This window comes from Dendrobates tinctorius, unplaced genomic scaffold (genome assembly GCF_039654945.1).
Source record: "Dendrobates tinctorius isolate UK_male_01 unplaced genomic scaffold, ASM3965494v1 ptg000007l, whole genome shotgun sequence".
NCBI classification, from domain to species: domain Eukaryota; kingdom Metazoa; phylum Chordata; class Amphibia; order Anura; family Dendrobatidae; genus Dendrobates; species Dendrobates tinctorius.
Window position 1 is genome coordinate 53,671,413 of NW_027361675.1, and position 23,623 is coordinate 53,695,035.

The window sequence follows — 23,623 nt, forward strand, 5'->3', positions numbered from 1 at the left end:
GAAAATTGCAGATTTTTGGTGTTACATGGTCTGCATGATGCCGTTGTTTTGGGGTTTCCCTGGTTGCAAATTCATAATCCAGTTTTGGATTGGAAATCTGTGTCTGTGGTGAGTTGGGGTTGTCGGTGTGCCTTTAGTGAGGCTCTGGTTTTTTCCACCTCTCCTCAGTCGCATGATGTTCCTGACTATTTGGCGGACTTTTATGATGTATTTAGTGAGAATGAGTCTGCGTTCTTGCCTCCTCATAGGAGTTATGACTGTGCAATTGAACTGAGTCCGGGGGGAAAATTTCCCAAGGGTCGACTCTTCAATTTATCTGTACCCGAGCACGAGGCTATGCGGTCCTATATTAAGGAGGCGTTGGAGAAGGGTCATATTAGACCATCCTCTTCACCCTTAGGTGCCTTTTTTTTTTTGTGGCCAAAAAGGATGGTTCTTTAAGGCCTTGTATTGATTATCGTGCCCTCAACAAAATTACTATTAAATATCAGTATCCGTTACCCCTGATTTCGGATCTATTCTCTAGAGTTAGAGGTGCTTGCTGGTTTACCAAGCTTGACCTCAAGGGGGCGTATAATCTTATCCGCATTAAGCAGGGGGATGAATGGAAGATGGCGTTTAATACTCCGGAGGGACATTTTGAGTACCTGGTGATGCCTTTTGGGCTCACTAATGCCCCTTCTGTCTTCCAGTGCTTCATGAACGATATTTTCCGAGACTTTGTCGATAAATTTTTGATTATCTATCTGGATGATATTTTGATCTTCTCCAAGGATTGGGATTCTCATGTGGAACATATTCGGACTGTGTTCCGGATCTTGAGGGAGAATTCCCTGTATGTCAAAGGATCGAAATGCCTTTTTGGAGTACAGAGGATTTCATTTTTGGGACTTATTTTGTCTCCGTCAACTATTGAAATGGATCCGGCCAAGGTACAGGCCATTTATGATTGGGTTCAGCCCACTTCTTTGAAGGCCCTCCAGAAGTTTTGGGGTTTTGCTAATTTTTATCGGAAATTTATAGCAAAATTTTCTAGTATTGCCAAGCCATTGACTGATCTGACTAAGAAGGGTGCTGATGTGTTGAATTGGTCTCCGGAGGCTGTTGCTTCCTTTCAGGAGCTGAAGCGAAGATTTACCTCCACACCCGGTTTTGCGGCAACCTGATGTCTCACTCCCATTCCAGGTAGAGGTGGATGCTTCTGAGATTGGTGCAGGAGCTGTTTTGTCCCAAATGGATCCTGTAACATCTAAAATGAATCCCTGTGCTTTCTTTTCCCGAAAGTTCTCTCCATCTGAACGTAACTATGATGTGGGGAATCGGGACCTGTTGGCCATGAAATGGGCATTTGAGGAGTGGAGACATTGGTTGGAGGGAGCTAAACATCAAGTTGTGGTCCTCACTGACCACAAGAATTTGATTTATCTAGAGTCAGCTAAACGCTTGAACCCTAGACAGGCTAGGTGGGCCTTATTTTTTACACGTTTTGATTTTGTGGTCTCTTTTCTTCCTGGAACTAAGAATGTCAAGGCAGACGCCCTCTCTAGGAGCTTCTTTGCTGATTCTCCTGTGGTGACCAAGCCTGCTACCATCTTAGGCGAAGGGGTAGTTCTTTCTGCCATCTTGCCCGATTTGAGACTTGCTCTGCAAGAGTTCCAGGAGGACAAACCTGAGCGTTGTCCCAGTGGGAAGTTGTATGTTCCTGACCAGTGGAAGAAGAGAGTGATGTCTGAAGTTCATTGCTCTGCATTGGCTGGTCATCCAGGTATTTTTGGTACTAGAGATCTGGTGAGTCGCTCTTTTGGTGGCCCACCTTGTCTCATGATGTCAGGAATTTTGTGCAGTCCTGTGGGACTTGCTCCCGGTCTAAATCTTGTTCTCGCTCTAGTGGGTTGCTGATGCCTTTGCCGGTCCCCAGGAGGCCATGGACCCATATTTCAATGGATTTCATCTCTGATATGCCGGTCTCTCAAAGAATGACTGTTATTTGGGTGATTTGTGATAGGTTCTCTAAGATGTTTCATCTTGTACCACTCCCTAAGTTGCCGTCTTCCTCTGAGTTGGTGCCCCTGTTTTTGCAACAGGTGGTTCGCTTGCACGGGATTCCTGAGACATTGTATCTGACAAAGGAGTTCAGTTTGTGTCTAGATTTTGGAGGACTTTCTGTTCCAAGCTGGGAATTCAGTTGTCCTTCTCTGCTTTTCACCCTCAGACCAATGGGCAGACAGAGAGAACAAACCAGACCTTGGAGTCGTATTTGAGATGTTTTATTTCCGCTGATCAGGATGATTGGGTTTCATTTTTGCCCTTGGCCGAATTTGCTTTAAATAATAGAGCTAGTTCTGCCACTTTGATGTCACCTTTTTTTTGTAACTTTGGGTTTCATCCTCGATTTTCTTCAGGGCAGGTGGAGCCTTCTGCCTGCCCAGGTGTTGACACTGTGGTGGAGAGAATGCACCAGATCTGGGACCAAGTGGTGGATAAGTTATCTCTCTCCCAGGAAAAGGCCCAGCGGTTTTCCAATCGACATAGGACCATTGGTCCCCAGTTTAAGATTGGTGATATGGTGTGGTTATCATCAAAAAATATTGCTATGAAGGTGGCTTCTCCTAAGTTTAAGCCTAGATTTATTGGACCTTACAAGATTTTGGAGATTATTAATCCGGTCTCTTTTCGTTTGGCTCTTCCTGTCACATTTAAAATCCATAATGTGTTCCATAAGTCCTTGTTGAAGAGGTTTGTTGAACCAGTTGTTCCTGGGGTGGCACCTCCGGACCCTGTATTGGTTGAAGGTAACATGGAATAAGAGGTAGAGAAAATACTGGATTCCCGTCTGGCTAGACGGAGACTCCAGTATTTAGTTAAGTGGAAGGGTTATGGTCAGGAGGATAATTCCTGGGTCTCTGCCTCTGATATTCATGCCAAAAGATTGGTGCGTGCCTTTCATCGGGCTCACCCTGATTGCCCTGGTGGCGTGGTTGAGGGTTCGGTGACCCCTCCTCAAGGGGGAGGTACTGTTGAGAGTTCATTTTCCCCTTCGTCACTGAGGTCTGGTGAACTCCCTATTCTGGTAAAGGAAGGTAATGAGCCTGATTATCAGGCACCTGAGCCTAATGATGATGACTGGCTGAGTGGAGTCACTGACTGGATATAAGGCTGCCGACGCCCTTCTGCCCTGCGGGTGATTTCTCTGTGGACTCCTAGGAGACCAGTCTGATTCCTACTCCTCTAAAGCTAAGTTTTCTGCTTTGCCTTTTAGCATTTGTGTTTTGTTTTTGTTTGCCTTGCTTTTCTGGATTCTGCCATTCCCTGCTGGGATGAGCTTAATTTCCTTTTGCCGGTTGCTCTGTCTTCAGAATATTCTTGAGTACTGACATAGTCTTTTTGAAGCCTAGCGTCTTCAGGGCCTTTTTCTCTGTCAGTCTGTTGGCTCTTATTTTCATAGGGTTTTCCACGGATTGCAGACAGCAGCCTTCCTGTCCTTTCCTAGCTAGTTAGCTTGGGCCCCGTCTTTGCTCAGTCTATCTTTCTGTCTGTGTTGTGTTCTTTCTTCTTGCTTCACCGTCATTATATGTGGGGGGCTGCCTTTTGCTTTGGGGTCTGCTCTGGGGCAGTTTAGATTTCCCTTTCTGTCTTTAGGCTATTTAGTCCTCCGGCTGTGATCGAGGGGTCTAGGGCATCGTAGGAACCCCCCACGGCTACTGCTAGTTGTGTTGATAGGTTCAGGGGTCTGCAATCTGATAGCTGCCAACCTCTCTGGTTTTCTGGACTTAGCTTGCATTTCTGTTTTTGCCTCCTACGGTGACTCAATCATAACAGTGCTCTACGCTGAGCACATACTTTAGAGTTTCCATGTAAATCTCCCAGCTACGTGACAGATGAAACCCCTGAGGGATCCATTCACTATAATGAGGCACCAGAGTTACTCTGGGGTTCGTCTGGCCTCTGATCAGTGGTGTCCTTCCTTTCAGAGGTGCACAAAACTATGGTGGACTGCGTTTTTATGCGCGCCGAAAAATGCGGACACCGTTAGATCACAGGTCCTATGGCGTTCACAATGCCTCCATCTGCCTCATTATAATGAATCTTCTGCTGGCGGTTCTGTCTGATTGACATATTTCAGAGATTTATATGGTAACTCCGATGCAGGTGCTCGGCGTAGAGCACAGGATAAATATGCGCTAGCCTTACTGCATTCTTTGGGAGGCAGAATGAACAAATCCATAGCAGGTGAAGAATTGGTTTTATTTATTTTTTACACCGTTCCTTGTGCGATATAAGTGACTAGGCAACTTTATTCTTCGATGATTAAGCATCTTTTGAGTTGAGACGCGTTGGAGTTTTTACCATCCACTGGGGTATCCACTACCAGTAACATGCTCTTTTAACGAAAAGAAATAAAGGAATATTTTTTATAACTACTTTCCTACCTGAGATCGCTGGAGATTACTGTGTGTTTGGACTTGTATCCGCCAGGCCAGGGCGGCTCCGTGCGACGGTGTGGTTCCTGCTATCCGGAGGACACTAAGGGGTGAGCTGAAACATTTTTTTCATATTATTCTTCGGGTCAGCGCAATGACAGCGTTACCAGTTTTATATCCTTTTTTTATGTTTGGCTGCTGTCACACACTAAACGATGGTTTTTTTGCAAAAAGTTTTTGCATCGCCATATTTTGAGAGCTATAATTTTTCCATATTTCAGCCCACAGAGTCATGTTGGGGCTTGTTTTTTGCGGGACGAGCTGCTGTTTTGATTGGTACCATTTTTGGGCACATGCCAGTTTTTGAACGCTTTCTATTCCGATTTTTGTGAAGACAGAATGAACAAAAACCAGCAATTCAGGAATTTTTGTTTTCCTCCGTTCTGCGTGTGGTAAAATTGATAAAGCAGTTTTATTCTTCGGGTCAGAACGATTACAGCGATACCTCATTTATATCTTTTTTTATGTTTTGGCGCTTTTACACAATGAAAACTTTTACAGAAAAAATGATTATTTTAGCATTGCTTTATTCTGAGAGCTATAGCTTTTTTATTGTTCCGCTGATGGCGCTGTATGGCGCCTTGTTTTTTTTTGTGGGACTAGATGGCGCTTTCAGTGATACTTTTTTTTATTACCCTTCACCTTTTTGATCGCGTTTTATTCCTTTTTTCCAAGCGGTATGATAATAAAGTATAGTTGGCTACCTTTTTTTGTGCTTTTTTATGGCGTTCACTGAAGGGGTTAACTAGTGTGACACTTTTATAGATCGGATTTTTACGGACGTGGAGTTACCAAACATGTACTTTTTTGTTTTACTTAATTTTTTTACTGAAAAATGTGTATTTATTAGTGGATTTTTTATTATAATTATTATTAGTTTGTAATTCTTTTACATATTTTTTACAAAATGTTTTATTTTGTACCTAGTCCCTTTATGGGACTTTCACTTTTTTCACTTTGATTGCCAGTATAATACATTGCAATGCACTAGCCATTATATCTATACCTAAAGCTTCTGACACCATGCTGTGAGCATGGTCTCAGAGGCTTTCCGTAGCATGAAGACCTGGGGGTCGTCATGACGACCCCGGGTCACCATGGCAAAGATCTGGGCCCACGATGACGTCGCAGAGACCCCGATCTGAAGACAGAGGGAGCTCCTTTCCCTCTGCCTCCCTCCTGAACGCTGTGATCATGCGCAATCGCAACAATTAGGGGATTAACAGCCAGGGGCGGCGCGGTTGCCGCTCATGGCTGTTAGTGCAGAAGCTCAGCCACTAGCAGAGCTGAGCTGCTGCACTGACTGGGCAGGAGGTGCTGATATTTCAGCATCTCCTGCGTGGTCATGCAGTGATCGGTCAGTCAGATTGACTGCCCGATCACAGCGATCTGGGTGCGGGGACCGATGGCAAGGGTCCACCGCCTCTTCCCGTGCCTCTTAGCTGTCTGTGACAGCTGTCGACACGGAACTGTCACTGCGTGCTTACACACAGTGACAGTTTAAGTGCATGACGGGCATAGTCCGTCATGGTGCGGGAACTGACATCCTGCCATGACGGATGTCCGTCAATGGACGTTAAGGGGTTAATCACAACAGAATAAGTGTGACTCATCTCCGGACAGGCAGTTGCTGCCTGCTTATGATTGGGCAACTCATACAAGGAAAAGTACAAGACTCAGTGAAAACTGTCTGATAACACTCACTTGGAATTAACAAAAGTTAACTCATTAGGTGCCATGTACTTTGATTGTAAATATTTCCACAACAGAGAGGTGAAATTTAAAAAAAAAAAACGTTTTATTTCCCACGGCAGCCACTATCACATTATGTGACCAGATCAACATGAAAAAAGTGGTAAAAGGTCCCCTTTAAAGGGGTTCTTGGGTCCAAGAAACAAAGTCTGCAGTCACTCTATGTGACTGCAGAATCATGATAGTGTGCGATGTGCACACTGTCACAATTCCCCTGTGTTCCTTGTGTGGGTGGTCAGTCAAGTGATCACATGTACGTGGTTTGCATACTTGCAATCATGTGCTTAATAGTCATCCTACTACTCTCATTATTACATTATCAATAAAGGTGCAGCAATCTAGTCAACACTAGTATGCAGATCGTATACAAGTGGTCTCCTGACCACCCAGTGACGTGAAGAATACTGGGGAATTGTGACAGAATGCACATCGCAGACTGTCATGATTTAGCAGACTGCAGCCACGTAGGTATCAATTCAGTAAGACGCAAGATTTAAAGAGCAGTGTGCAGGAATAAGATGTGCATCTAAAGAAATGGTACTCCAGTCAGTGCCTGGAGTACCATTTCTGGCATAAGAAAAGCCAGTACTATTGCTGAATTTGACAGGTGGGCATAGCCACGCCCATCCCGCCTGGCTCCTCACCAGTTCTGCCTATTTTGTCAGAGCTGTATCAAACTGGTGTGAAAACTGCAAAGTGTTTTGCAACAGTTTTCTGCTGTATCTACACAAATTGCCAAAGGCAAAAGAAAATCTACAATTAAAGACCCAAAATAAAGCTTAATTTTTAATTCTTATACTGTATATATGAAAAAAACAGAAGGAATCACACTCATTAAAAACACATAGTACAGGACAGTGAAAATGATTCAGTGAATCTATCCTAACTACGGTATGTAAAGTGCTTGTGCTTTTATTTATTGGCAGTTTATTTAGCAGTTGCTACCTTACTATTTCAGCAGAAAACTCTGGTATTATAAACTATCTGGCAACTAACTGCCACTTAATACTGGCTAACTGGATTCGACCATACTATATATATTTTATTCACTTGGTGGTACTCATTCAAGACATAGTTTATAATGCCAGAGTTTTCTGCACACATAGTATGGTAGCAACTGCTAAATGAACTGCTAATAAATAAAAGCACAAGCACTTTACATATCGGTAATTAGGATATATTAACAGAATCATTTTCACTCTCCAGTACTATGTGTTTTTAATTAATGTGATTCCTTCTAATGTTTATATATAAGAATTAAAAGTTAAGCTTTATTTAGGGTCTCTAATAGGGGTTCTTCTTTTGCCTTTGCTAATTTGGGTGGATATAATGATAATCCCATGATGACTTTTGAATAGTATTGTTCTATCTTTCTGGCGTAAACACTTTGATGTATCGGCCCCATAGACTGCACATTTTGCTTCTAAAACCAGACAACCCCTGTAAAGTCAAGGCCATTTGCACGACAAAGACATTTATTCAGTGGGGGGGAAAAAACACAGAATATTTAAAACAAATTTAAGTGAAATACCTTCACAAGTCTTTCTCATTTTTATTTTTTCTTCTGAAATATCATTTGTTTCAATCATCTGCAACACAAAAAATACAAGTATGTTCAATTGATATGGACTTCTATTTTACTCCTGATGTTCAGCTTAACATTTAATAACACAAACCATTTGAAATGTTCTGGTTTAATTTGACATTCAGGCTCAGATTCATAATTTGCGATTTTGAAAATCACTTTTTTTTTATCTTGTGGTATTCGCTGACATTTTTTTGTGCCAATTTTTCCAAAATGACGCACACAGTTCGTGAAAAAACTGCAAAATCAAAAATGCTCTTTTTTTTGTTTTTAACCAGTTTTTGCCACATTCTAGCACCAAATGGCACAAACCTTTGAAAAATCTGAAGATTTGTCAAAAAATGCGCCAGCTTTAAAATTCCACAAGAAACCTTACTCCAGGTATACACTGGAATTAAAAGTGCCAAAAAAGACGACATTTGGTAAAAGTCGCATTTCATGAATCTAAAACATCTGGATAAAGAAAGTTGTAGAGGAAAGATGAAAAAAAAACTGTGTCGCAAAATGAATAGAGAATAAGGCAATAATACTAAAGCCACTAATAAGGAGGTAATTACTCCAGAAAAGTGAACAAACAGCAATGATGAATCCATGTCTTCATGTTCAATGGCAGTTGCTGTTTAGATGTGATATTATAGTAAGTACACATAATGAAAAATTATTAGTTCAAGATCAAGTTTTATGTTGGCAAACATGTATGTCTAACTATAAACATAATGTTATCTGGTTGCTGATAGTAGACACTATGAGGCTCTCACTAAAAACTGAAAAGGGATGTAAGGGATTGAGCCCAAATACCTGAAAGATACATTGTGAAATTACATAGTTACGTACGCTGAAAAAAGATCTAGATTCTTCAAGGACTATTATAGCTTTTAAATCTAAAAACTATTTTTAAAATTGCAGGTGTACCCACTGACGTTCAATCCTGTACATCACCTGTGCTGGATTTGTAATCGTTGTATAGCTAAACATGGTTGACAGGTGGACCACGGTGTTCTAAAGTCCCCCTCATATACAATAAATAGCTGTCTGACAAATGATTGGCTGATCCTTCAACTGACAGCTATGTCCCCCCACTGTCTCTTATACATGAACACTTGGCCATGTGCTCCTGTGTTCTCTATAAGACAGTCATTACATAGTCATCTGGCAGCGGCCTACATCTCAAAGAACAAAAGGATCTGTGATCCAATATCTGACTTGCTGGACACTTCTTTCCTCTAACTTCATCTGTCAGAGAAGAGTCAGGAGGTCCCCTCATACATTAGACAATTGGCCAATGAAACCAAGATCAATGGGTTTGAGTCCCTTTGGCTAATTAATTTTCCTTTTTTTACCACATCTCAGCCTGATACATGTTATAATATAAATTGTTTTACTAATGTTAATACTTAGTCTGTGTAAAATTAGGAGAAAATCATAGTATCCTACATTTGGATTTTGTGAAGAGTGAAGAGCCTCTATGGACTGCAATTTGTTTTCTAAGACCAAAATTTTCTCCTGTAGTCTGTGGATCTCTTGGTTATTTCTAGTGTCTGCTTTCTGGAGAATGTCGTAGTCCTTCATTTTCTTTTCTGCAGCAGAAATCTGTTCTTTTAAGAAGGCAATGGCTTGTGTCTGATCATTATATTCAGCTTGCAGATGCTCGGACTCTCGATATTTGTCCTTAATATCCTGAAGCTCTTTGAGGTGTTGATTGGTTTTTGATTCTAGCTGTGTCTTCCAGTTAGTATTTCCTTCCTCAAGTTCATCCCTAATTTCCTGAAGTTTACTTTTGAGAGTTTCCCTCTCTTTGATATGAACTGCTATTTCTATCTCATTTTTAGCCTTCAGGTTTTCTATTTCAAGTTGATGTTCCATTTTTAGACTTTCCACACTAGCTTTAAGCTCTACTATTTCTTTGTGTTGAGAGTCAGGACTGGTAACCAAGGAACCTTTCAAATCTTCTAGAGATCTCTGATGGTCAGAAACTAAACTGTCCAATTTAGACTTCCAACTGTCCATCATTCCTATATTCTCTTTTGTGGCCTGCTCTAGCTTTTTCTTCAGCTCTCCAATCTCCTGGACATGCTTCTCATTTGAAGCCTTCAGTTTTTCAACTTCTTGCTGATATCTTTTCATCTTTTCTTCATACTTATCTCTTTGCTGACTACTCTCTTTTTGGTGTTCCTTGCTAGCAGAGAGAAGCTGGTCTCGTAATCGCAAGGCTTCGGTTTGAAGCCCAATTTTATGTTCTGGTAAGTCTGATTGACTAGAGTTTAGCAAACAGTGCTGAAGGTCTTCAATCTCATTGCGTCTGAGGTTAAGCTCCTCTTCCAGCTGCTGAATCCTAGTCTGCTCTTCTACCGTTGTCTGCTGCAGAAAAAAAATAAATTAGAATAAATTGTTTTAACTTATAGCAGATATCCTAACAATTAAAATGTCCAGCTGTTATAGTAAAGCTATATATACTTTTAAACATCACATTTTAGAGATTTATTTTACACCAAGGTTTAATGTTTTATTTAAGATTATAAATGTTTTAATTAAATTAGTTTTACTGTCTTATCTTTTACCCTTTTAGTAGTTTTATGAAACTTAGCTGACTATTACACAAAATTAATTTTATTCCAAAAGACAATATGCCCTGGTGTAAAAAGAGACGTGACATAAAGCTTAGGTGTTAGAAGGTGTTTGTTAAGATATGAAGAATATAATCAGTGATCTGCAGTGAATGGCAATTTAAATATAAGCTAGATCTTGACAGAAAGTGTTAAAATACAGAATCACAGAAGTCTAAGTTTTCTCATAAAATGTTGCTTTTTCAACCAAGAATTTCCATGAAGCGGATGGGGTACCTGGGCATTGCACTTAAAGTTTCATCCAATTTTGAATCAGACACCGTTCTAAAATTGTCTATTCCTACATGTACCCAAGATAATAAAAGGCCTAAAAAGTTTAGAAGTAGAAACCAAGATAATTTATGAAACCAATAGGACTACTCAACCTTACTCTGACAGTATCCCATATACCGTAATTAATATTTATGTCTGGGAGAAGATGTAAGCTAGAGATGCTATAAAAGAAATCAATGACCTATCTTACTAACCTTAATTCCTCAATTCCTCCCTATGCCCTTTAAAGCAGAAAACTAAAGTCAAAACTAAAGGTCATCAACTTGTAGATGTATTTTGCGTATGATATGATTGGTATAAGTCAGAATATAAATCCTTGAAGAAAAATTTGTTGGAGCCTGCTGGAACATCTTATTGTTAATATTATTAAAAGCTGACCTTACGGCTGTATGAACTGCACTATTCTGCAATTGAAATGTGCATAAATAAAAATGTTTAATATTTCCAACTAAGTCAAGTCATGAGAATATACACAAAAGCAATCACACAGAATAATATAGAATGACTACAGAAATTTATGTGGTGCCAAAAAAAACCCTTAAACTGAACCAGGTTCAGATTACCAATTCGTTTTATAGTGTTACTGAATTATTATAATATAACAGAGTTATAACGTTTAACCCATAGACATTTGGTATCTAATCATCTTGTGGTCCATTATTCTTATCTGCTAAATTGATTTTTTTAATGAACTTTTGTGGCTTAACCAATGAAAATATCTTCTCCAAAGAATATCCTAATGTATAACTTTTATAGGAACCTATGGATGTAGGTCTTGTGCTGGTTCATCAATAACGTGTCAAAATGAGGGTAAAGTAAGCAACACAAATTTGCAAAGTTCTGTTGCGTAACTATCAATGAACTATTAGGGATTCTGCAGGAGGTAAAGCCATATATAAAGGCTACACAGAAGTGGACAAGGGCCATTAGGCTCCCTAGTATGAAGGCCTTGTTGGTCCCTAGCACAGAACAGCTTAACCCACATGGGTTCTGAGCCTTAATTTCTTAAGTGATCTGATGTGGGCAGATGGAACTGATCTGGCCTAACCAGAACTGCATTAACACCAAGTGCAACTAGGGAGTTATACCATTCCATTATATTTTGGATTTTTTTTTTGTTTTGCCATGAAATAGTGGAATAGCTATGGAAACGAGGTTGCAGTTCTATCTGGACCCCTATTGATCAAGTGTAGCGCTTGACAAAAGATGCATAGGTGGGCAGTGTCCTAATTACCTATCAAGCTAATTGCATGTTTGTTTTATACACAGCTTCCACACTATAATAATTAATATTGATAACCGATTGATATGGAATAAATGGCGCTATAACAATAAATAATAATAATAATAATAATAATAATAATAACCGGATTCACACACATTTTTTGCCAAATATATACTGCTCAAAAAAATAAAGAGAACACAACCTAGTACATTGTGTTGGTTAAGTGTTCCCTTTATTTTTTTGAGCAGTATATATTTTTTTCGGCACACTCAAGTGTGAACCCTGTCTGACTATAGCTTTTCCAGCATATCCTAATCACATTCAGAACAACAAAACGTAGATACCTATTATGCTTTATTTAAAGTTCAGGTTTTTGTTATTTTTATCTCATAATATAGCTTAAGGTGCTTTTCCGCAGACTTAGGACCCTTTGACACATCCAATTTTCTTGTATGTATTTGATCTCAATTTTTCATGAGTTGAATATGTACAAATTATAGTCTATGGAGCTGTTTACTGTTCAAAAAATGGAAACATGTTCAATTTTGATCTCAATTACAGATTAAAAAAATGCAAATCTATGGTCAGTGAAAAACTCTGACAGCATACTGAAGGCATCCTAGCTGTATCCTAGTTGTGTGCTTTTTTCACTGACTGATACAGGAAGCTAAGAAACCTCCATAAGTTTTTTTTCCTGCTAGAAAAACTGTTGAAAGACTGGCGATAGAGCTATCACTCTAAGTGAAGAACATCTGATTCAAAACACTGATGAAACTTGGGAATGTTTTCTTCACGAATGAAAAAAGGACCTGTTGTGATGCCGGCCTTACTGTAAGTGGCTCCTTTCTGTTCTTTTGGAGAATGGCCATATGACCCGCACTCTCCTATTGTGATCCCGCTGTTATTACATCACGTTAATTAGTAACGTGATTGTGAGAGTTTTGCAGGCTTCCAACCTTTTCCTGTCCTTAGGATGACCTGCTTTTTCCAGGTGGGCTACAGCGCTATATGTTAAATATATGAACAAAAAAAACATCTAACACCTTATTCTGTGGACGTTATTGATGAAGTCCCAGTCCAGAAGACCAATAAGAGCAGGGGCATGGAGCGAGTTAACAAAGGGTACAAGTCTAATTGAGGAAAAAAAACTTTATAAAATATCACAGTATTCAACTTGGATAAAAAATGAAACCTGATGGAGCCATTAGAAGTAAAATGGATAGACGATCATAACAGAATATAATGAATCCTTCGACAGGATAATAAAGATCTATTATATCTGCTATGGATCCTGTAAAAAATTGTATCAGATTCCTGTGTGATCAAAGCATTAGGAAAAGCATTTCCAATAGGGCCTCAAATAAACGACACTTCTGCCACCATGTTTATTAATGTTAGAGACTGTCAAGCATTGTTGGATTTCATTAACCTGTAATAGAATTTATGCTCGACTGACCTGTGTTAGATGAGAATATGTTATTGTGTTACCATCATTTATGATGCAGATTATGATGAGAGAGGCTGAATTCTTTAGAAATACCTAGGTATGTAATTTAATTGGTATTAATGCAGCAATGGAAAAAATGTAAAAATGCTGATGCAAAATCCCAATGATTCCATGTGCTTCGTAACAAACTAAAAGCAGTAGTACTGGGTATATTAGCCTGTGTGTTAACTCAAATATATGCAGCATTTGGAATTACACCAAATGTTTATATTTGATCTATGATACATGCATGTAAGATTTTACAACAATTTAAAAAAATACCCCAAAAAAAGTAACTCGATAGAAATGAACAAATTAAAAGACTACTGCTTTAAGTCTGAAAACAGTCGGCAAATAATAATTTATTTAGGGTGCTAAAAAGTGAATGCAAAAATAAAATGTTTCTAAGCCAAATATGGGAAGAAACATGTGAAGCAGAAAAAAAAACAGGCCAAGGGGGTGTAAATGAAGCTGACAAGCACACTGGACTTCAGGCATGGGTCACTGATTCCATTTTACTGTACCCTCTTGTCCTCTAATTCTTTGAGAAGCTTTGCAGTTTTTGCCTTCTCAAACAGTAGATTCTGCTCGAGCTCCCGAATTCGGGCATGCTCCAACTGCGTCTGTGTCTGCACACGCGGGATAGGAAAGAGAGAGAGCAGAAGTGAAAAGTTGCAGCATCATCCAACATCTACAAGAAAGGATAGTGTTGACAGACTAAAGACTCAGCTGTAAAGTAATTGCCGGCAACTTTCATTGGTAAAGAACCAGATGCAATTATTGTTCATTTCAGTACAAGCAGTGCTGTTTTATGAAGAAAGTACCCTCCTAGCTTTGTTTTATACTCCTCAACAATTGGATAGCAACTAACTAGTTGTATATGGGAGTATTAAAGTGGTTGTCCACTAATTAAATGTTCACCGATATTTATGATACATCATCAATATAAAGTCCGTAGTGGTCCAATACCCAGCACCCTCTCTGATCAGCTGTGAACACTGCGTAGTGGCTGCTGCCGAGAACTGCAGCTCAGCTCCTATTCTCTTCTTTTTCTACAGTGATAACACTCTGTTATTGCTGCAGAAAAATTAAGTCAAGATTAGGACTGGTATATAAGCACAACAGCAAAGTAACCTTGAAATGATCCCTCCAACATCTCTCAGTCCTAGAATTGGCACAAACTTACCTTTTTTCAACCCCTAGCCTAAACATAATGATACTGATACGTCTATAGTTTTGTCTTTCTGCAGAGTCGCGTCATGCTGCTAGACTGCAATAATAGCAAATCCTCAGTGGCAGACTAGCATCGATCTGTAGACAGTACAGCAGATCAGTTGCTGTCAGCATCAAAGATGCAGGGAATATTATCATTTTGGGCTTAAATAAACACAATGTTTGCCATTTCTACATTATCTTTCAAACAATGTGACTGTTATTTGTTCTTTAACTTTGTGACCCCGGAATTACTAGAATAAAATATCTTATTTAGTAAAGTATCTCACTTCTTCAATTAGAAATATGATCATGGTGCCCGGGAACTTTCTACAGAAAGGCACATGAATGTCATTCCACAATGTGTTCCTATTCAAGTGAATGTCAATGGAAGGGGCCATCGGGGAGGATGAACTACAAAGAATGGGGACATTGTGACAAAGAGCTAATGTGACGGAACTTTGTGACCAGAAAACCATGATTATAATGTCAAAAAATGTAAAGATAAGATAGTTACTAAGTGCATGGTCCCAAGTGTAGATATGTATTCAGAAGAGATTTCTTAACACGAATACAGTAACACGTGTTTTACAAGGAGCAATTTTGCATTGTGATTTACTGCAAGTTTACAATGCAAACATACTGTCAAAATAAAATTATATATTAACAAGTCCATTCTTATAATGACTGAAAGAAATCTCCAGAGAAATATAGATGAATGAAACAAGCCATAGTGGGACATAATGTAATATATTGTTACAATGTAGAGTTGATCTCATCTGCCTGCACTCCACTAGCAGACCCCAGAAGGTAAGAGGACAAAGAGAACCTGTCACTCCATTAATGTTGCCCAAACTATGTGGGACATGACTCAGTGCCTGGCTGAACAACTGCAGTCAGGTATGTTGCTGGCGTTTCAGAGGAAACAGAGTTTGAAGACCCGGCCAGGTACCAAAGGCAGATACAAGATTATTCTGGTGCCACCCCTGTCCGGCTTCTCCCTACTCTGCTCCAGGTGATTGACTGGTTTCTTTGGTCTTAAAAGGGTTGTCCATTTTATTTTTATTTTATTAAATCTGTTGGGAGCATTGTTTTACTTCACTTACTAATATATACGGTAAGTTTTACAGGATCTCCTCCTTCGTCAAATGTCACCAATTTGTTAGTGCAGCCCTCATCACAGATTGTAATGCAGGATTGTTTTCGAAATGGCAGTTCATGGATGACCAAGTGACCAGAGCAGTCCAATAGCCTCCACCAATCTAAAAACACTGCACAAGGGAAAGCTCTTTACAAAGGAGCGAGTGGGGAGTAACTCATAATACTTACATATTAGTAAGTGCCACAAAGTCATGTCCCCAACACATCTGTCCGAATAAAGATAAGGTGGTCAACCCTTTTAATGAGTAAGTTATGGTGTTACGGCCCCTCCACTGTGATTTTTCTACTCATACAAATGAGGCACATAAAAAGCAGTTATCCTACGTTGAATGGGAAATAAAGGAGGATCATTAATGTCACAGCAATAAAGTTGATCTAATGTTCTAACTAGACATATAATAAAGACTCAGGAGGGAAATCAAATGAAGGGTAGATACGCCCTTTACATAGGAAGCTTGGAAAGATCTGTAACCCAGTACAGTTTGCAGAAATAAAAAGGAATCCATTGAGGGACAGAATAAGAAACACATTACTAAGGGATCATCTAGGGTTAAAAAAAGGCCAGCTTTTATTTTCCCAAAAATAGCACCAAACTTCTACTGGTGCTGAGATGCTCTGTCACATACAACCCATGGAAAGATGTGAAATATTTCTGGAAATTGGACAACCCCTTTGCAATAATATTTTTACCCAGTCTTTTTTTTAATTGTTTCAAAATTTTTACTTTAAAATACACCAATAATTTTAATGTGTTTATACCATAGAAATGCACTCATAGCAGAAATCTATGCCTATCCTAATATTGCCAGATATATATTGTTCCTAATGTATTCAAGAGAATCTTCTCAACATCAAGTAAACAATACATTTGTGCAGTAACAGAATCCACTTGACTGATCAATCAATGGGTTTAAGTAATTCTAGGCAGCTTATATACTGATATACAGTAGAGAATTATCATTATCAGAGGACCTTAAACACTGTAAAGAGTATATATAAGAGTCAATTATCTATATAACTGTAGACGATGAAGGTTCTACAATGTGTTGATGTAATTAAAATAGCTGCTGATGGTTTATGTCACTAGATCATTAGAAGAACTGACATCCTGGGGTACAATTGTTGCTTCATAGAGTGATTCTAAGTTATAAAATATCTTCTACCAGATTCTAGCCAAGTAATACGTCAGAGTCATAATGCTTTTAACATCACAAAAGAACTGTTGAAAATGCAAGCTGCAAACAATACCTCTAAGTCTCCCTTTGTGATAGACTCTTCTTCCACTCTGAACTGAAGATCTTCAACTTTCCTACATTGTGAAAAAGATTATTCGTTATTTCTCTTAATACGGAGATCAGAAGTTAAATTCAAATAGTCATTTCTTGTTATATGCATAACTGAGTTTTTACTATAATTATTATGGATATAACCAATTCTGGTCTTTTTCTTCCAATTCCCAAATTACAATGGATACAGCAAACACATCAGAGAAAATAAAAACACTAGAAATAGGTTGTTCAAAGTGAATGAACCCCTAAATGTTAAAATAATTATTCCATGCAAACAATTTGCTTAATCTTGGTAATAATACTACTATTCTCACTGAGCTGTTTTGTAACTAACTACCTAACTTTATTGATCATTGATCTGAATGATAAGGTCTCAGACTTCTGATTTGTTCCCGCTGATCTTGATGAGGAGATGTCCTAGAGTCAGACGATCATGATTCATGAAGAAGAATACGCCTCTTCATGAATCGGAAGCGTCAGACAAGTGGTGTGCACCTCACCACACATCCTATTCCGGTTCCTGCTGGAGTAAGATTTGTTACTTAGCGAACACCACCATCCTTCATGAACTTAATGAGCATCAATAACCACGCCCTTGTCCCTTCCCAGCTACACTCTTTTTGTCCGTGCTTGGCAAATGGCATAGAATGTAAAAAGTAGTAAAATTGTGGACAATCCTTGAGTTGCACCCAAGTAATACGAATTTCTAAAGCTTTTTACACCAGAATATTGGCGTAAAAGCTTTGATGAATGAAGCGTAATTATTTAAATAATATGTGTGTTAAGCCAAGCAGCCAATCTGGCCTGCAAGACAAGAAAAAGGTCTTTTATTATAATTACCTACTTGGCGGTCAGGTCCAATGGGCGTCGCAGCCTCGGTCCGGTGCCTCACCTATTCTGGCAATGTCGGCATCCTTCTATGCTTCATGTGGATGATGCGTCCTATGTCATCCACACAGTCTCTCCGACATTGCGCTCCTGTGCAGGCATACTGCTCTGCCCTAACTAGGGCAGAGTAAAGTACTGCAGTGCGCGTGCTCCCGGGCTCTCTGACCTTTCCTGGCACATGCGCACCACAGTACTTTGCCCTGGACTTGACAGGGCAGAGAGAAGTATGCCTGCGCAGGAGTGCTATGCCAGGGACAGTGTGTGGATGATGTAGAACTCATCATCCATAAGATGAGAGACTGAAGACGGCATCGAAAGAAGAAAGGAGGTGCCGGACCCAGACCAGCGACGCCCATCGGACTAGACCATCCCATAGGTGAGCATAATAAAAGGTCTTTTTTGTCTTGCAGGTCGAGATGGGGGCACATATACAGCATTATAGAATGCAAAATATCAGAGCTGAAAGGTTCTGGGACAAACCTGGTGACAAATCTTTCAATCAAATATATTTCCTATGTTTTATTTGCATTGTAATTTTGGTGCTTTTGAATACTTTTCTGCGTATCCATCGTTAATGTACAGTGCTATCTCTACATACTGTAAACATCTTTATTTACTAAATGAATCTACTGTATGTATAGGAGTCAACTTGCTCATTTAGTTGATATATTTTTTTGTGTCTAAGAATTGTTTTTTCATATATATTTTAACCATGGATTAATAAAGAGTACTTTTTATTTATATGAATTGGCTTCTGCTCTTTTTTGTTCATGAATTTTTACATTTTGTGCATATCGAACGGTATACTTAGCTGAGAGATACTTATACTGTATAGGTTTGAATATAAATTATTGCCTACTATGAATAAAGCAATATCTGATTTTACCTCCTTTCCTCTTCAAGCTGATTAAGTAGCTCAACTTTCTCTTTCTGTGTACTTTCCACCATGGTCCGTGCCCTCTGAAGATTGCCCTCAGCTTCTGCAATGTACTAAAAGACAAAAATATAAGAATGAAGCTTTGTAAGCAAGTTGAATCTGCTGCGATCGACCAATTATCTAATTGGAGCCTCTAATTAGACATTAAACACGGTTATTGCCTTGCAGGAGATAAGCTGTTCTTTGTTATATCTAGAAGAGGTCTAAAGGTACCGTCACACTTAGCGATGCACCAGTGATCCCGACAACAATATGACCCGGTCAGGATCGCTGGTGCATCGCTAAGTGGTCGCTAGTGAGCTGCCAAACAGGCAGATCTCACCAGCGACATAGCAGCGGTCGGCGGTCATTACTTACCTGTCAGACGAGGTGATCCTGACGTCCTCCCGCCCGCGTCCACGCGTTGCTCGTCGTCACAGCAGGAAGCCCAGCAGGAAGCGCCCGACGAGAAATGGTCCAGGACGTTCTCGCGCGATCAGCGATAATCAGCGGGGGAGCCGGACGGAGGTAAGTATCACACATAGCGATATCGCTGCTGCATCACAAAACCAGTGACGTTATAGCGATATTGCTAGCGATATCGCTTAGTGTGACGGGGCCTTTATACCATCTTTTCCATGCACACTCAGCTGACTGGTAATCTGTTTAACTCAAAGCTACCTCTTCTGGCAGGTTAACTAATGGGCACAAGGACTAGAATGAATAGGTGGACCCGACAGAATATCCACACAAATTAAGTAGGTTAACAAAGTGTGAAACTCTGTGCTATCCAGGATACTGTTTCTCCAACAAAACCACTTTGTACTTCTATTGGCAGTGCCCTTTGCATATAATCTGTAGCACTGAAACTTGAATTTACCCAAAAACAGATTATCATACCATTCAATTATTTTTGGACTATTTACTGGTACCACAGTGTTGGGGCAATGCAGATGACCAGACGTCTAAATAACTATTCTAAGAGTGCTATGTGGCTTTTGAAGAACCGCCTCACCATGCAAAGGAAGAGTACCTTCATCTTACACTGAACAAGGCTGACCCAGAGCCTACTCAGAGATTATTTCATCTTTGACAGTTCGGAAATCAATGAAGAAATATGAGAAGTAACACTGCTCTCCAACCCACTGTGCCTGATACATATTGCTTTGGTGAGGTGATTTCACTTCACTACCTTCTTTTTACCAATTCCCAACCCTCAACATTATCTGTAAAATGTAATGCCTTAGAATAGTCCATCAAGCATATATCAGTGGGGGTCAGACTCTCTGTTGTTCCCATCGATCAGCTGTTTGAGTTGGCTGCAATGTGTCCTCTTCATGGTGTATCAGACACATCTCCAAACTTTTAGAAGTAGCTCACTACATCTTTGTACCATTGAAATGCTTAGGACCAAGCTGTAAAACCAGGCAAAGTTACTATTAAAAGTACGGATCTGTGTGAGAGCTGTTTTTATTTTCTGGATTTTTGTTGGAATTAAAACTTTCTGAAGCATAAAGCCATATGATAGTTTTATGCACCTCAATTGTGCAGGCCTTTGCTTCACAGTTATATTAGCTGTTCATCAAAAGCAATATCTGATCTGTGCACCATCAGGAGGCGTTCTATCCAGACATTACCAGCTTGCTATTAAAAGTACAAAGCTGTGCCTGGTAAACAATGAAAGAGATGCGCCACGCAATGGAAAACTATGACCTCTTCAACCAGCTGATCGCCAAAAGGCACACCTGCATTCATCTAATATTGATGGCCTATCTAGAGATAAGCCGGTAATTTAAAATCCCGGATAACCCCTTTAAGAATTCAGAAAAGTTAGTTGAACAAGTGGTGTGATATATACGTGTATGGGAACCGGTGCTGTATATTGTACAATCATGCTGTGTAACATTTATAGTTTGCAATGTAAAACCTGCTCTCCTTTGCAGTAACGTCTATTTATGTTTTTCACAATCAATTATAAGAAACTTCAATAAAAGAAAAATGCGTATAGGCTGTAGGCTCCATGTGATTATTGTGTACATATAAAAAGAATACGTTACAAAAAATAATTAAAGGGAACCTGTCACCCCCCCAGGCGTTTTTAAGTAAAAGAGCCACCTTGTGCAGCACTAATGCTGCATTCTGTCAAGGTGGCTCTTTTATTTGGCGTCCTTTCCACCGCAGAAATAAGCGTTTTTAAAATTTGTCCGTCATACCTTTAGTTTGTCCGGTGGGCAGGTCTTTCCCCCCAGACACTGACGCCTCACATCCATCAGTCAAGTCCTCCTTCTTTGTTGGCGCCGCCTCCTCAGTGGTCATTTCTCTTCCTGGCGCCTGCGCTGTAATATTTTTTCTTGGGCATGCGCAATTAGCGCTGCCCGTCCTATGACATCACATGATATCTTGCTTATCGCGCCTGCGTGGACGTGCGGCCCTAGATCCCGCCCCGCAGTCTCTTATGATTTATTCACACTGCAGGGATCTCGGGCCACGCGTCCACGCAGGCGCGATAAGCAAGACATCATGTGATGACAACATGGAAAGACCTGCCCCCCCGGACAAACTAAAGGTATGACGGACAAATTTTAAAAACGCTTATTTCTGCGGTGGAAGGGACGGCAAATAAAAGAGCCACCTTGACAGAATGCAGCCTTAGTGCTGCACAAGGTCGCTCTTTTACTTAAAAACGCCTGGGGGGGGGGGGGTGACAGGTTCCCTTTAAAAATGTACAAAAAATACAAATACATTGATTTCTGTATTAGAACTGACTGAAATAGACTAATGGCGTAACTTTATCTGGTGCCAAGGATTAATTTGATGAAAACCAGCTGTTTGAGTGGCCTTAAAAAAGTCACCAAGATGTACAAAAAGAACATCTGGTGTAGGATATAAACATCAAAAGCTTATATAAGATCTCATGTGACCAGTATAGAAGCTTTCACACTACAAAAAAAAATAGTGGACTTTGCTGATCAACAGCACAGTATTGTGTGAGCTGTGAATGTGTCCTTGTAGCAGCATTTCATTAAATTCTAAGTACTACATCAAAAAGTTTGGCATAAAATACTTGTTTATTTTCTTTTAAACAATGTGATATATCAGTCCACATAAAACTGCATAATATAGCGTAGGGACAGAGAAAACAGATGTGTCTCATGTACCCTATTCTTATTACATTTAGCATCTTATTTCTGTTTAGAGAAATGACACCTTAAAAATAGCACCAGAAATATTTCTAGAAAATATATTTAACGGAATCAAGGATATATATATTTTTAAGCCTGCACAAGAGAGGTGTAGTATTGCACCTCCTATGTACTTTTGGAGATCCTTTTAAAGTTCCACAAACCTTCTCATGTTGAGTTTTCAAATGTGTCAACTCCTTTTCCACTTCACAGATATGACTGGTGGCTTTTGCTACCTCTGCTCGCTCCAGATCTCTCTCAGCCAATAACTGCTCAATATGTTGCTGTTTTTCCTTTAGAGCCTCCTGTAAGGCGGTTGTTCCGGAGATTTTCCGTGCGTAACGTGATGATGTTTCTGTAAGCTAAGGGGTGTTAAAAAAAAACACGTTTACAGAAAGGAAAAATCAAATGTATACAATGTATTTTATAAACATACAAATCAAAGTAACCCTCCCTAAAATCTCACATAGTAGAGCCCACAAAAGTGTGTTACTGTCTCATAAAATAGATTAGTACATCAGCACAAAAAATTTGAATTGTGTAAGGACGGATTTGTTCCTATGGCAAGTGGAAGACCCCACACATATTACCACCAATCATTGGCTTCTGCAGGGGCGTTCAGGTGGTGATTTCTCAAGCATCCATCATGTACCTTAAGACTCTGATCTGTCTTTTTAAATACTCTAAGTCTGGGTAATTAATCATCTTGTCTGAGATCTAAAATGTTTATTCTCAAGTTTTCTCTTGAGCAGCTCAGAGCTATGCAGTCTCTTTCACTTCTTGGTTTCTAGCAGGGCAGGCTCTTTTCTTTGAGTTCTGCTGAACAGTTTGAGCTGTAGTATTAGTAGAACATGTAAAGCTCAGCACAAGTTCTGCTGTAACACATTCAGCTATCAGAGATTTGTTTTGAGTCTCCACTGCTATCACTATATTTATATATAGAGATAACAGGGCATTTAAACAAGCAACAGCTCAGAAAAGTGAGAGCTATGATTAGGAGATCTGCACTGATAGCAGCCAATGGTGGGGTCTGGTGATTTTGGAAGATTTATATCCCCCTCCGAGATCATCTGTTGAGGTATAATCGGAGGTGCCCATGCACCTTAGACAGTCGTCTATCCTTAACAATTCAGTGGGTTCAGTAGTCTTAGATCCTGCTATCATATTGCAGTTTTGCTACAGCAATGATTACAAATAGCCAATTACGACTACCTCTGCAACGTTTCACCTATCTTCCAAATCATTTTCGTCACATAAGAGATTATACTAGCAATATGGTTTAGCAGGCACAAACTGAATGATAATATTATATAATCACAATTTTAATATAATGGACACAACTGAATAATCTCCTTTTTTTACAGTTTATCTATACTCTGCTGTGTAGAAAGAAATCTAACAATATAGAAAGCATAGTTATGAAAATATAAATCTGTCAGCAGCAGATAGAATGTTTGTCTCGTTGATTACATACACAGAGGAATCCATAACGCTGTGCTGAATCTTTTGTATGGTAAATCAAAATGTCATTTGATACACCTAAATTACC

At 39.5% G+C, this 23,623-nt stretch overlaps 1 protein-coding gene across 7 annotated transcripts in view; it reads right to left on the bottom strand.

The window, feature by feature from the left end:
• CLIP2 (CAP-Gly domain containing linker protein 2) overlaps window positions 1-23,623 on the bottom strand; it is a 188,119-nt gene that overhangs the window by 29,305 nt on the left and 135,191 nt on the right. For 5 of the 7 annotated variants that reach the window (XM_073574816.1, XM_073574828.1, XM_073574809.1 and 2 more), the window contains 6 exons: window positions 22,239-22,436; window positions 18,863-18,966; window positions 17,048-17,108; window positions 13,951-14,055; window positions 9,253-10,176; window positions 7,765-7,822 (listed from right to left, as the gene is read on the bottom strand). In XM_073574816.1, the coding sequence (XP_073430917.1) occupies window positions 7,765-7,822; window positions 9,253-10,176; window positions 13,951-14,055; window positions 17,048-17,108; window positions 18,863-18,966; window positions 22,239-22,436 (1,450 nt within the window). The remainder of the gene's footprint in view (window positions 1-7,764; window positions 7,823-9,252; window positions 10,177-13,950; window positions 14,056-17,047; window positions 17,109-18,862; window positions 18,967-22,238; window positions 22,437-23,623) is intronic. The other 2 variants (XM_073574846.1, XM_073574855.1) reach the window with 2 other exon arrangements.